Source organism: Anomaloglossus baeobatrachus, assembly GCF_048569485.1.
Source record: "Anomaloglossus baeobatrachus isolate aAnoBae1 chromosome 5 unlocalized genomic scaffold, aAnoBae1.hap1 SUPER_5_unloc_20, whole genome shotgun sequence".
Taxonomy (NCBI): domain Eukaryota; kingdom Metazoa; phylum Chordata; class Amphibia; order Anura; family Aromobatidae; genus Anomaloglossus; species Anomaloglossus baeobatrachus.
The window spans coordinates 366154-382182 of record NW_027441796.1 but is presented as its reverse complement, the minus strand read 5'-3'; the positions used below and the strand labels follow the sequence as shown (position 1 = coordinate 382182).

General features: G+C 44.4%; 1 protein-coding gene across 1 annotated transcript in view; it reads left to right on the top strand.

Annotated features, from left to right (window-relative positions):
• Positions 1 to 12099, top strand: part of LOC142258984 (uncharacterized) — a 46317-nt gene extending 34218 nt beyond the window's left edge. Inside the window, exons 3-5 of the mRNA XM_075331525.1 lie at positions 19 to 116; positions 314 to 404; positions 9082 to 12099. Coding sequence (XP_075187640.1) covers positions 19 to 116; positions 314 to 404; positions 9082 to 9950 — 1058 coding nt within the window. The 3' untranslated portion in view covers positions 9951 to 12099. The remainder of the gene's footprint in view (positions 1 to 18; positions 117 to 313; positions 405 to 9081) is intronic.
• Positions 12100 to 16029: the final 3930 nt, after the last annotated feature.

Here is a 16029-nt window from a genome sequence, read left to right as displayed (position 1 = left end):
TGTATGTGTCTCCTCCAGTTCTATCCAGTAAGAGGACAACACCAGAGAGATGTCCCCGTCCTCTTCTCCCACAGGACTGTAAACAAGAAGATCCCGATGTTCCTCAGGATCATCAGGTAGATGGAGAGAAGGTGCCATGAAATCTCCCTATGATGTATAGATGGCTGTGAAGGTCTTGTGCTCAGTCTTGTTTTATCCTCCAGTATTATATGTGTTATACTTGTGTAATGAGAGCGGTGGAGATGGCAGGATTAGCGCTGATCATAGATGGGACTTCTCCATCTGTCTGTGACTTTTACAATATTTGTTTCAGGGGGAAGATCTGCCCCATATTAATACTACAGAGACATATGTGAAGGGTGATGAGCGGAGTAAGGAGGAGATTCCTACAGATAACCGCCCAGGTGAGTAGTGACCACTAAATGTAGAGTAGTCACAGATTCCTCTCAGTCACCGGCTGTGACGGCTTTATCAGGGTTGTAGTCCGGCCATATCAAATGGTCACCATTCTGCTGCTAGACCACCACATGCTCCTCCACCCAATACTGTCCTCATTATTTTGGGCATTGGACGCCCTTCTGTTGGAGTGAGATCTGTATCAGTCAGATCTTACAGGTAGGATCCACCCTATCCCCTGAAATTAGAAGATGTTGACCCTTCGCTGCCCAGATCTCTAATCTGTAAAGCCAAATGACAGCGTACATAGAATGTGCAGACAACTTAGAAATCATGGGAAGAAGAATCTAATCAGTATGGTGGACCCCTAAGAGAAAGCGGAGGGTAATGATGCTGGTGACATCGTAGATTCTTAGTTTGGTGCCGTGTTCTCCAGGTGAATAAAGATTGATTGCTCTCAGTGGGAGAAACTAAATAATAATCTTGTAGTTGATGAGACCTCAGTAGTCTGGAAAGCTTGCTTTCTAACATCATTTATTTTATCTTTATCTGCCATTAATAAGTATCATAACTACAAGATTCTTATTGTTTCTCCAACTGAGAGCAATGACTCCATCTTCCTAGAATCTCGGCCTCTTATTGATGGATCTTCCTTCTCTCCCTTCTGATGAATGTGCTGATAGGGGTGTTTTTATCCAAAGTTCAGCACAGGGTAAAGGCCACTTCACACATAACGAGATCGCTAACGACATCGTTGTTACGTCACAGTTTCTGTGACGAAACAACGACTTCACCAGCGATCTCGTTATGTTTGACATGCACCAACGATCCGCCCCCTGTTGTGAGATCGTTGGTCGTTGCTTAATGTCCTGGGCCATTTTTGGCTCGTTGGAGTCCTGTTGGGCCGGATGGATCTGTATGTTTGACACCTACCAACGATCTCATTAATGACCTAGATGAGAACTTAAAGAGTGACACGTAGGCGTGTACTTGCGTCACCTTTTCCGCGCCCCCTCTGCATCGATTAGTTGGGCTGAGAACAGTACTGCGTTCTGATTGGGTATCGCTTCATGTTTCGTTCCTTTTTGAGCCTTGCTTTGAGGATAGAACCTGCGACTACACCCAGATTCATTGGTACTTTGTTCCCGATTGCTTGCTTGCTTTTCGGATTGAAGCTGAAGTCGCAGGTTCTATCCTCAAAGCAAGGCTCAAAAAGGGACAAAGGATGAAGCGATACAAAGTTGCGTTCTAGGCCGGCCGCCTAATCAGAACGCAGTATTGGCCAGCAATCGGAGCGGAGGGGTGTGGAAAAGGCAACGCATATGCACGCCTACGTGGCTTACAGCGTCAAACACTACGCCCCTATTCGAGGTCAGAATCGTTACATAGCTGCTGTGTGACAGGGTCCCATCGACCAACGAGATCGTTATACAGGTCGCTACATCGTTACTAAAGTTGTTGGGAAAATGACTGTGTGACATCTCACCAACGATTTAACAACGATCCGGAAACTGTGACGTAGTAACGATCTCGTTATGTGTGACTAGACCTTAACTGTAACATATGAGGGAGGTTAGGATTATCCCACAGTGGGTACATGGAGGGGGAGTTGGAAGTTTCGCCCTCAACATTTCGTCCCCAGCAGTTTGCCCCCAGGTACACTTCGCACCCGAACATTTCACCCCCAGGATGTTTCGCCCCCAGCAGTTGGCCCCCACACATTTCGCCCCCGGATGTTTTGCCCCCGGATGTTTTGCCCCCGGATGTTTTGCCCCCGGATGTTTTGCCCCGGATGTTTTGCCCCAGCAGTTCGACCCCGGATGTTTTGCCCCAGCAGTTCGCCCCCGGATGTTTTGCCCCAGCAGTTCGCCCCCGGATGTTTCGCCCCCAGCAGTTCGCCCCCAGGATGTTTCGCCCATTTCGCCCACGCACATTTCGCCAACAGCAGTTCGCCCATGGATATTTCGCCCCCAGCTTTTTGCCCCCAGATGTTTCGGCCCCAAATTAGGCAGGGAATTTCGGCCTTGTGTTTTAGCCCTAAGACCTCTTTCACAGTAGGCACTTACCCAAGTGCTAAGCACTGGAAAATCGCTAAGAAGATTGCCAATTTTGAATATATAAGTCAATGGCTAGAAAAGCGAGGTGTTGTTTCGGCCAGCTCTTTTTTTAATTTTATTACAGGAGCTATTTGTGAGCACTTGGCGTTCATCAATAGCCTGTATCTTAAGGGTCATTACCAAGAGCGCTCACAAAAGCGCTCTCAAAAATGACAGTAAAGCAAGTGCTTTGGAGTTCTAAAACAGTGGCAGCATCAGGGTGCTTTCACACATCCGCTACATATGCACTATAGGCCGCCCGTTCGCTTCTGTAATGCCGCCGTTCCGCTAACCTGCAGCGGAACGAAAAGAAGAAAATGCTCTTCTTTTTGTTCTGACACTGATAGCGGAATGCGGCATTACGAAAGCGAACGGGCGACTGCAGATCGCGGAACCCAGCCGTTCACTTCTATAGGCAATGCAAGCGGAATGCCAGCATTCCGCCAGCATTGCCCTGGGGTCAGCTGGATGTCAGATCCAAAGCGGAGTGACCTCTGCCGGCCCCAAACACAAGTGTGAAACCACTCTAAAATTTCAGTGTGCAAGGGGCCTAAAATCAAAACAATTTTGAACTTTTACCTGGCTCAGCACTGACCTGCTTTGTTGCAAGTTTTGTTGAAGATGTACAAAGTAGCAGGTCAGATGTCCTGCAAGTTACATTAGACTAGCTTTTATTCCATCTGTACATCAGAATATAGCAGTGTCTGAAATCTCCACAAAGAGAGAAGTGTACTGCCACAAAAAATCAGTCAGCTTCCACAGCAATTCACTTTCTACAACTATGAATTCAGTTCTGTTAGGTTGACCCCTAAATAGGTCACAACTGTTGCCAGCGATGACCGAATGTCAGAGAGGGTCCCAGTCACCCCCTCAGCTTCTTTCAACCTTAATGAGATACAGACAGAGACTGGTATCTGCACATAATGCAAGAGTGTGCGCTCTGAACTGAATTGAAGTTTATTACACATACAGGTTTTTATCAAGCTAATTTGGGCGTAGCTGTTTCGTGTGCATAAGCGTAACATTCGTTTCTCGGCAAAGCGTAGTTCATGGTTTCGATAATTCATTTGTCCTTGGCTCTTGCCCACCCATCTAGAGCGTAGATGGGTCAGTTTCTACTTCTTGGAAATGGCGTGGGTGACTATCTACTCAAGTTTAGTTAACTCTTTCCTCACAATCCCCCTTTGGCGTTCGTGATGGGACTGGATCCTATTGAGAAGCTGGAATAGCAGGCTGGTCACCGGATGCTGTCCAAGCCGCGGGTTGCCTGGGGTTGTGACGTCTTCAAATCCACATCCTTCCTCCGGGTAATGAGCCTGCATACCTCCCGACAAGAGTCCCATAGAATCACTTTGGCGTATTATGATGTGAAAGAGTAGAAAAGAGTATATGTTAGAAATTTCATATTGGCGCTGAATAATTACTATCTTTGCATTTTTTCACGCAGCAGGAAAACAGAGCCATTAACAATTTAAATACTACATAGGCCACTAATAGACAGAGTAGCACTTGGAATACTGATTGCAGTATCCCCATTAACCATCCTCCTATTCCCTTAAACCAGTTTGCGGAGTTGAACATTGAAAATGTATCGCTCCACCATGCATCCGAGCTCCTGATCATGTTTTGATGGCCACTTCCTGGTAAACATGTCCCCCATCCTGATATATATTTTTTACATTCTGGTATATTTGTCCCCATCATGGCCCCATCCTGGTAAATATACCTCATCCTGGTAAATGTCCTCCATCCTGGAAAATGTTCACCCATGCTGGTAAATGTACCCCATCCTGACATATTGCCCGTCCTTGTAAATGTTCCCCCATCCCGGCATGTACCCCATTCCTGGTAAATGTCCTCCATCCTAGTAAATGTTCCCAATCCTGGTTAATTTACCCCCTTCCTGGTAAATGTTCCCCTTCCTGGTAAATGTACCCTATCGTGGCATGTTTCCTCCATCCTGGCATGCATGTTTCCTCCATCCTGGCATGCATGTTTCCCCCCATCCTGGCATGCATGTTTCCCCCCATCCTGGCATGCATGTTTCCCCCCATCCTGGCATGCATGTTTCCCCCCCATCCTGGCATGCATGTTTCCCCCCATCCTGGCATGCATGTTTCCCCCCATCCTGGCATGCATGTTTCCCCCCATCCTGGCATGCATGTTTCCTCCATCCTGGCATGCATGTTTCCTCCATCCTGGCATGCATGTTTCCTCCATCCTGGCATGCATGTTTCCTCCATCCTGGCATGCATGTTTCCTCCATCCTGGCATGCATGTTTCCTCCATCCTGGCATGCATGTTTTCCCCATCTTGGCATGCATGTTTTCCTCCATCTTGGCATGCATGTTTCCTCCATCTTGGCATGCATGTTTCCTCCATCTTGGCATGCATGTTTTCCCCATCCTTGCATGTATGTTTTCCCCATCCTGGCATGCATGTTTCCTCCATCCTGGCATGCATGTTTCCCCATCCTGGCATGCATGTCATCCCCCCATGCTGGCATATGCGGTCCCCCACCCCCACCCCATGCTGGCATGTGCGTACCCCCACCCCATGCTGTCATGTGCGTTCCCCCACCCCCACCCCATGCTGGCATGTGCGTTCTCCCACCCCCACCCCATGCTGTCATGTGCGTTCTCCCACCCAATGCTGTCATGTGCGTTCCCCCTCCCCCCCCCCCCCCATGCTGGCATGTGCGTTCTCCCACCCCCACCCCATGCTGGCATGTGTGTTCCCCCCCCCACGCCATGCTGGCGCTGGCACTGGGCCCCCCATCCCCACCTTGGCACAGCCGCACACGCGTTATAAAAAAAAAAAGCAGCACACAACTCACCTTCCTGCACCCGCTCCCCCGCTGCGCGCCGCTGGGTCCTCAGTTCCCACATGGCCAGAAGACATCATTACGCCGGCGCCGCTCGCTGACGCTCCTCCGTCTCCTAGGCAACACACCTGCAGCCTGGGGGAGGAGGAGTGTCAGAGCGAGGAGAAATGTCTCCTCCGCTCCAACACAGTTTTGATCTGCCAGTGCGACTGCACCAGCAGATCAAACCGGCAGGATCAGGCGACAGCACGCGTGCCAGCAGAATGGGCTCTGCGTGCCCCTGGTGGCACGCGTGCCATAGGTTCGCCATCACTGTCCTAGAGGTACCCTTCTTCCTTTACAGTCTATCTTAGGAGATCATCCTGCATCGGCCCAACATGTCTATGAATATATTCAGCAAAAACACTTTCTTCAGGCTTGTAGATAAAACTGTCTTTTAGCGCCCTCTCTCAGGGTTCGAGGAACTGTGTATTGCCCCTTCAATGCCGTCACACACTATCTCGATCATCTATGCGCTTTTGACTGCGGAGCTATAGGGAACTAGCCCCCCGCCCACCTCCCCCCTCCTATTGTAGGGCCTGGAGAGCCCTACAATATTGTTGGGAGCTGGAGCTCAATAGCACGTTTACACAAAACCAATGTGATGTGTTTCTTTTTGTCTCACAAATCCATAATGGCAACAAAATCTCAAAAGACGAGCTTCAACATTGCCTCCAGGTGGTACCGTGATCCAGTGGCCTTGCAGAGGTGGTTCCCAGGGGTGTCTAGTCTGTGCTTGAAATGTGAATTGGAGGAGGGGACGATGACCCACATCTGGTTGTCGTGTCAGATTCTGAAGGCCTTCTAGAAGGGTGTGCTCAAGGTGGTGAAAGCTGTAACAGATGTCTCAGAACCAGCCTCACCAGAGGCGGTGCCCCTCTTCATGTTCCCAATGTCGAAGGTGGCATATAAAAAATCTATATTACGACATATGCTACAAGAAGGCAAAACAAGAATTCCCCCGTCATTGGCGATCCACTGAACCCCCCCCCCCTCCCCCCACTTGAGGAATGGTTTTCAGATATCTCCCTGTCCCATCGTATGGAGACATTGGTAGCCCAGTCTCATCAGGAGTAGTGTTCTGTTGCAACCAAATGGTTCCATTGGGAGGCCTTCCTCTCCTCTCCAGTGTAACAGACGGTACTAAGATAGCGGAGAAATAAGTGCCCTGATTTCTATGCCCCTATTGGCGGTTACCTGTATTAATGTCAGTAGATTTCCATGCTCAGAGTTCCTCTATCCCTTCTTCTTTCTTTCTAGGTTTGATCCCTCCCTTCTTTCTTCACTCTTTTTTTCTTCTAATTCTCTTTCCTTGCAAGTTATCTCTAAAAGGTTTATGTCTATTTTCATTCACTCAACTTTGTATATTCATGAAGGCTTCATGCAACATGTAAATGAGTGTTTGCTTTCTTTGAAAATCAATAAAAATGCATGAAAATACGCTACGTGGGCACATAGCCTAATACTGGAGGATCTGCAGTGGAATGTACAGACACATCAGCTCTCACACACACACACACACACACACACACACACACACACACACACACACACACACACACACACACACACACACACACACACACACACACACACCACATCCGGCGATACTGATTGCATCTGGCCGGCAGACAGTCCTGAGACGCAGTGAAGCGTGAGGACCTGTGGTGGAACACATGGAGGACCCACAGGTCCTTGTGTGTTGCCCAGGGAATGGGGTACTCAGTCCCGGGAGGTGTATCACTGGGGAATGTCACTTTGGTGGCCGTTGGCTGGTCCCTTGCCCTGGGGGCTTTTTAAAAGGGGAATATTTACAGGGAAAATTAGTCATTAGCGAGTCGCCACCTGCGGGTTGCAGTTAGGACGATGGAACCGCCGCTGCTGGGTTGGCTATCCCTAGGGCTGGTGGAAATGGCAGCTGTGGTGGTAGGCCCTCCGCAGGTAGGGCTCAGCCCAGGGAGCTATATGGTAGACGCGCCGGAGTAAAGGAGGCCACACCGGGGTTGTAATTCACAGTCTCTACTCACTCTTGGACCCTTGAACAGCTGGTTCAGGTCCCTGTATTTCCAGTGCCAGCTTGATGACTCATTTGCTCTGTTCCCGGCACCCTCACTGTGTTTTGGGTCCCCGTACCTTGAAGCGTTTTGGGGGCCAACTGTCCCTTATTGTGCCAGTCTCCTTGTCCATATGGCGGGCAGTGTGGATCCTGTAGGGCTGGTCTGTGTCCTGAACCCTGATCCTTGCTTTACTGCTGGTGCCCCTGGATCTGTGGGTCAGTGATGTCCGTAAAGGTCCCCTCACTGTGCAGGTATTTGCCAGGCCGTATGAAACTATCGCCTGACCTAGGGATCTGTGTCCCGTCGGTGCTCTGGTCCCAGCGGTACTCTAGTGTACCCGCCCAGGAAACCACTCTCCTGTGCCCCCGGGTCACTGTTACATGACCCAGCTCAAGGCACCTCACTCTCCTTCACTGTGCACTACTGTTCTGTCTTGTCCACTCCCACCAGGCTGTCTAGTCGCCTGGTCTGGCTCCGCCCTCTAGGTGGCCATTCCCCAGTCTCTGACTAGTCCAGGCCCCCTGGTGTGTCGTGGAAACTAGGATTTTAGTGTGTGTGTGTGTGTGTGTGTGTGTGGGTGGATGTTACAGGCACTGGTGTTCCAGGTTTAGGGGGTAGGCCCTGCATCCTTGTGAAGATGCAGTATCTAGTAGTGCCCTGAGTGGCTCAGGGGCGCTACACTTGCGCACCATTGCACTGCGTCCCAGGATTCTCTGCATGCCAGAAGCAATCAGTATCTCTGGATGAGGTGAATGTGCGTGTGTGCGCGCGATGTGTGTATGTGAGTGTCTGCCAGAGCAGGGAAGGACCACACGGAGCATACCTGCTGGGAGCACATGCTGAAGATCACAAGAGGACCTGGGAGCCACGCAGACGTCCGGAATCTGAAAAGTATAATTCTCATGGGAAGGTGGGGGTCTGTTTTTTGTTTTTGTTTTTTTAGTTTTTTTTTTGGGGGGGTGGGGGGGATTTCCCCAACGGAGAATAGGCCGTAAGATGGAAATGAGCCCTAGTGCATTTTTCAGGGCAAAGACAAATATAACAGTGTCATATTTTTGGGAAAACATGGTATTTTGACTCTACAAGCAGTTTCTGGAAATTAGCATGGAGTAGATGTTGCATAGTGAAAATAGTAAATATGTCATTTTATTGCCCAATACATAGTGCCCAGCTTGTGCTCCAGGAGACACGCGAACTGTAAATATTTATGTGGTTTCTTCCCTGTGGAAATGACAAACATGTGGATACTAACAGTGTTTGGGCCACTGCAAGGCTGAGAAACATCAAAGACATTTGGCTTTGAGAGGACAGATTTTGCTGGATAGGATTATGAGGCCATATCTCTTTTCAATAGTCTTTCCGATACAACCAATGTGAAAACACTCTGTTTTTCCACTGATGGAATAGTAGTTTTTTGGTAAAAATTTGGTCTAGAAAACATTATTTGGTGGATTATTATTTCAATATTTGGGAGGCAAAATTAACAAAAAGGGTTGAACATCATGGTCTACTGGTTCCTGCTCTGACGTCCACTGTTAGATTGTGAATGATTTTTGTTTCAGTAAATTATCATACTTTGCTAAATAACTCACAATTTCTTCAGCTATTTTACAAATTATATACTTACATGTTTTTATATATTATTAAAAACAATTTTTATTCTTGCCAGATGTTTGTACCAGGGGATCAGAAACACAACTGACATCTTCAACTTTTACATCAGATGACCTTAACATCATACAAGATATAACTGAAGTGAATGCCATTATTCCAGATATACAATCTTCCCTTCGCAGCAAAGATCTATCATCTGATTGTTTTAAACAAGTCTTGCCTTCTGATTCATCACAGACTATTAAGAAAAATGAATGTGGCAAAAAGATCATTATAAATCAAGGTGCTCTTACAGCAAAGAAGCCATTTTTAACTATAGAATTTAAAAAAATCCATCAAAAAATTCACACATGGGATATAGGAGTTTCTTCAGAGTCTGTTAGTTACCAGAGAACTCACACAGGGGAGAAGAAATATTCATGTTCAGAATGTGGGAAATGTTATTTACAGAAATCAGTTTTTGTTGGACATCAGAGAACTCACACGGGGGAGAAGCCATTTTCATGTTCAAAATGTGGGAAACATTTTACCTGGAAATCAAATCTTGTTAATCATGAAAAAATTCACACAGGTGAAAAGCCATATTCATGTACAGAATGTGGGAAATGTTTTAGAGATAAGTCACGTCTTGTTGCTCACCAGAAACTTCACACAGGGGAAAAGCCTTTTTGTTGTTCAGAATGTGGAAAATGTTTTGCAGGTAAATCAAATCTTGCCACACATCACAGAACTCACACAGGGGAGAAGCCATATTCATGTTCAGAATGTGGGAAATGTTTTACAACTAGATCACAAGTTGTTAGACACCAGAGACTTCACACAGGTGAGAAGCCATACTCCTGTTCAGAATGTGGGAAATGTTTTAAACAGAAATGTCATCTTGTTATTCACCAAGAAATTCACACAGTGAAGAAGCCATTTTAACCCCTTCACGACTGGCCAATTTTGCATTTTCCGTTTTGTTTTTTTTTTCGCGATTCTTTTTCCGATAGTCGTAACTTTTTTATTTTTCAGTCAATATGGTCATGTGAGGTCTCTTTTTTGCAGAATAAGTAGTATTTTTAAATAAAACCATAAGTTTTACCATGTAGTGTACTGGAAAACGGAAAAAAAATTCCAAATGCGGAAAAATTGCAAAAAAAGTGCAATAGCATTATTGTTTTTGAGATATTTTATTCACACTGTTTACTATATGGTAACACTGATGTGTCGGTGTGATGCCTTAGGTAGGTGCGAGTTCGTGACACCAAACATATATAGCTTTACTTTTATCTAAGGGGTTAAAAAAAAAATCTAAAGTTTGTTCGAAAAAAGTGGTGTACGTTTTATGCCATATTCCGTGACCCGTAGCGTTCTCAATTTTTGGGATCTATGGCTCAGTGACTGCTTATTTTGTGCGTCTCAGGCTGACGTTTTTAACGGTACTACTTTTGCACAGATGCTACGTTTTGATTGCCTGTTATTGCATTTAGCGCAAAATTTATAGCGACCAAACAATTTAATCTTGGCATTTGGAATTTTTTGCCCGCTACACAGTTTACCGATCAGATTAAGTGATTTTATATTTTGATAGATCGTGCGTTTCTGAACACAGTGATACGAAATGTGTGTATAATTTTTTTTTTTATCCCTTAATTTTCAAAGGGGCGAAAGGAAGGTGATTTAATTATTTAGGTTTTTTTTATTTTTTTAAACTTATTTTATTTTACTAGGTCCCCTAGGGGACTCTATGGATCAGCAATCTGATCACTTCCATATCTGCTGCTCACAGCTACACAGCTGTGAACACCGGATATGCTCATTTCCTGTCTCACCCAGCCCTCGGCCGGGTGAAACAGTAAGTGAGTCACGTGAGCTACAGAAGTCATCAAATGACCCAATGACAACCACTGGAAGTCACATGATCACGTCACGTGACTTCCGTTATCGGTAGTGAGTTAAATTTTTATCACGATTATAATGATGTCACTTATTGACATCGCCTTTGAAGGGATTAAACTGCATGGGCGGATAACAATTCCGCTCGTGCCTAGCAGGCACACATCTCAGCCGTATAAATCAATAGCGGCAGCAGCGGGAGATTAACAATATGACCACTGGGACGTTAAAGGGTTAATGTTCAGAATCTGGGAAATATTTTGCAAATAAATCAAATCTTCTCACACATTACAGAACTCACACAGGGGAAAACACTTTTCATGTTTAGAATGTGAGAAATATTTTACACACATCTTTGTGAAGATCAAAAAATTCCTACTGGTAGAAGCCATTATCATACCTACAAGTGTAGAAATATTTTACTTGAAAATTGTAATTTGTTGACCAGTAAGAAAAATTCATATGGGGAGAAAACATATATTTGACAAACTGCAGAAGTAAACACAAAAGAGATAGTCAAAGTAAAGGCAAGTAAGTAAACAAGAAAGGAAAAGCGTGTTAGAAGTTACATTAGGATTAAAATATATATACAGTTACTAATAGACGTTTGTACATGTGTGGTTACTATAAAGGACTGGCACATGACTTATTTCTTCCAAAGACAATACTAAGGACTAGGGGGCACTCACTGCGAGTGGAAGAAAAGCGATTCCGACAGCTAAACAGGAAAGGGTTCTTTACAGTTAGAGCAGTCAGACTGTGGAATGCCGACCACAAGAGGTAGTAATGGCAGATACTATAACAGCTTTTAAAAAAGGGCTGGATGATTTCCTCAGTACACACAACATTGTTGGTTATAAATGACTTAGTGACCAAATGTAGAACTGGTGGAGGAAGGTTGAACTAGATGGACCAAGGTCTTTTTTCAACCTTAGTAACTATGTAAGTAACTATGTTTTCTAAAAATCAAATAAAAATCCATATTCCATGTGCATTGAACATTTCACATTGTTATATATTTATATATTCAGTATACGGACAAGAGTATTACAACCTTTCCCAAAACTACCCAACATTCCTCCTCTCTCTTCTTCCTAACTCCCAATCTCAGCGATCTGCCATTCATTACAGTTACTTTCAGCGCACAATCTCCATGTCTGAACAATGTCTGTAACGTCTCTATACTACAATAATAAACATGCTCATATTACAAATTACTATTTCCATCTACCATCCATTCCTTCTTTGTGGGAACATCTGCTGTGATCGAGTTTCTAAAATCACTTTTCGCTAAGTTTAGTAGTTTTCTCATAATCATCGGGAACTGACTCCCTTCTCTATTCCATAATACACAGATTATAGGTTCTAAGGGGACTATTATTTTAAATACTTACTAAATTATCCCAATAACCTGACACCCAAAATTTGCACTTTAAAGAGAATGTCATCAGGATTTTATACCCCAATGTAATGACCTGTATACCAAGTGACGGTTATTTTGAATAACTACTTTCTAGTAGAAATTAATTTTTTTATTTTTTTTTAGAGAAATCCATAGTTGAAATTGTCTGCTAATGAATTACAAGTGCAGTGGGCAGGGGCTGCACTTCCGGCTCTATATACCTATAATTGACTTGTAGTATAGCGTTGTGCACCAAAATATAATCCAAAATTGGAATTTAATAAAAAATGTTTTCTTCTATAGTCACACCAATCAAGGGCTCATGAGCGGGTAGGGCTGCAATTTAAGTGCTGGCTGCAAAGCAAGTGCATATAATAATAGAATACAATATCATATTTGTGATAACTGTGTAACTATTTAAATTATCTGGGGTATTATATATCTGCAATATCTCTTACTGTGAAAGGTAAACAAAAGGAGGACGTCTTGTGATTTGTGTCAGGTGATTCATTATTTGCATTGCTAGCTGCTTAGAGAATTACAAATGCCGGTCACACCAAGCGAGGGCTGCTGAGCCTTTTAAGGTTGCAATTTAAGTGCTGGCTACAAACTAAAGGCCGCTTTACACGCTGCGACATCGCTCAAGCGAACTCGTTGGGGTCACGGAATTTGTTCCGCACATCCAGTCACTTTAGCGATGCCGTTGCGTGTGACACCTTTGAGCGATTTTGCATCGTTACAAAAAAGTGCAAAGTCGCTCATCGGTGACATGGGGGTCCATTCTGTAATATCGTTGCTGCAGCAGTAATGAAGTTGTTCCTTGTTCCTGCGGCAGCACACATCGGTACGTGTGACACCGCAGGAACGAGGAACTTCTCCTTACCTGCCTCCCGCCCGCAATGCGGAAGGAAGGAGGTGGGCGAAATGTTACGTCCCGCTCATCTCTGCCCCTCCGCTTCTATTGGGCGCCGGATCAGTGACGCAGCTGTGACGTCGCTGTGATGCTGAACGAACCGCCCCCTTAGAAAGGAGGCGGTTCACCGGTCACAGTGACGTCGCAGGGCAGGTAAGTAGTGTGACGGGTCTGGGCTATGTTGTGCGCCACGGGCAGCCATTTGCCCATGTCGCACAACCGATGGGGGCGGGTACCCACGCTAGCGATATCGGTCACGATATTGCAGCGTGTAAAGCGGCCTTTAGTATACAGCACAGTTGAACACAATATCATAGTTTGACACAAGCATAGTTTGATGTTACTTTTTATAGTTTTCCATTGTTTTTATCTGTTCTGTTTATCCCCATTTAGTATGTGCTCGATGGACAATGCTACCACATGTGCGTCTTCTGAGATGTTGCATGCCTTGAACAACCATTCAAGGGTGAATATGTCTGCGCCCGATGTCAGTGTCTTATATATTTGGAAGCCCAGGTAACTGATCTAAATATGCAGCTCACAACACTCAGGAGCATTGCAAACCTGGAGAGGAGTTTAGAGCTCACTGAGATTTCTCTGGCTGGGGCCAGTATTATGGAGGAGGGTGGAGGTGGGGAAGTTCAAGACCCAGAAGTAGGTAGCTGGGTAACAGAAGAAGAGGAAGGGGAAAAAGTGTCAGGAAGCAGTAGTAAGGGGTACATATGTCTCGTCAAAAAGAAATCTGACAGGTGCCCCGCCCCTATCTAAGTGTATTAAACACACACCCTCCCCTCCCCTAACATTCCAAGTGCTATCTGATTTCTACATTCCCTGTATGTTATAGGCTTTTGATTAGGAATTTGATACTGCAATCCTGATAGTGTAAATGATTAGGATCACACCATTTTATTCACTGATTATGATACAGAAATCTGATTTAGTGTAATTGATTGTAATCTTGCCATTTTATTCACTGAGGTTTTGATGCAGAAGTCATTCTGATAGTGTAATTGATTTGATTGGGCATATTATGTATATGGCCAATTATACTATTACGCGTCTTATGCTATAAAGCATTTCTTATAACACTAATTCTGATAGTGTAAAGCATTTCTTATAGCACCCATGTTGAAAGTTTGTGTTTATATTGTGTATAAAATGAAAGACAGACACAATATCAAAATGTAAAAAGTTTATTGCTCAGAATTTAATTACATTCAGTTGCACATTACAGCCTTACCAACACGACAAGTTTCTTACAATTACAATAAGTGTATCAAACCTGTTCATTTAGATACAAAGAGGACCTCATATCTGATCACAACCTTCTTCACATACTTCACACACCCTTACCAATACAATGAGACTCGCTCTCAAAGCTGCTCATAGCCAGATGCCATACATATGTTGTCTTTTTGAAACAGAGAAATATCTATAGCTGCTTATAGATAAACCCATTTAATCAACATATATTAACTTTATTTTTTATGATCACTTCTGACTACTTGGCATAGGGGCATACAAAGCTGCTTATAAAGGCATCCAGAATTGATCGAATGCTCAAGTAAAAGAGATGCGACAAAATCAGACACAATATTGTCATTTGCTTTTAAATCATTACTAAAGCATTGTAATATTTTATTGAATGACACTCCCCGCGCTATATTGTACAAAACGTAAACACAGTAATGTCTAGATACTTTGCTAAATGTGTCCTGAATCTGAATGGATTGAAAAGGATATAGTTCACTGTTTCTATTTAAGAAGGTTACAAACTCGCCAGGAAATAAAACACTTGTCGGTGAACACCCGTAACTGTCAAAGAATATTGCCTTCTTATCATCCCAAAGTACAATCAATATACAATGTCTCCCACTTTGACCGGAACTGTCTGTATTCACAATGTAGGCAGCGTGTCTCTGGGTCACTCTATATGCCGGTAGCAAATCACACAGAAACACACCAGCAAATATGCATTCTGTATAACGATCAGACTTCAACAGGTTTGTGTGATGGAAGTTATCCATAATTAGATGTAATCAAATAATACTTCTCTTCTGTGGTTGATTTGAAGTATAGTTGTGTTGAGGGCATATACTATCATATTTACAGTATGCGGGGTAGGTAGCGCAAACCGCACTTCAGCATGCAGGTTACTCGATTTAACGAGCGAGAAACGACCACCAGGCTTTTGATTTGGTGATAAATCAAATACAAACAATGTGAACCCGGCCATAAATTCTTCACGATCTATCGCCAGAGCATGATGAGATTTAAAACGTCCAGAAACATGCTTCAAAGACATAAATTCGTGGATGGCTAAAGCATCATTGAAATTAGGTTGGAAAGGGCGGGCTGGAATCTATTGGCCACCCAGGTAAAGCGCTACATGGCTTACATTGTAATAGTGAAAGCACAATGCGTTTTTATTGTACAACCCGTTAAAGACTTCATTCTCTACAAAGCCCAATATAACAGTTTTTGGAATTTGTCCCAAGAAGAGGTTCTCGTGGTTTGTAATTCGCGTGCCGGCTGGAATACTGTATACTTGCATGCAGGCCCTATCAATAGCGTATTTGGCTGTCGCGGATAGTAGGTCCTGACTGTGACCTAAACGTACAGCTGGAGAGACTTGCACTCTCTTCACATAGAGAGACGCTTGTAAGATATTCACTTTATACGGTTCCGCATCACCAGACATCAAACAGAAAGTGTCCTTATTTCTCGACAACTTGATCTTGAGGTCAAGCCCATTCAGTATGAGCTTCGGTTGATTAGATACATCTCCAAAAATTGGCCCCAATAGATCC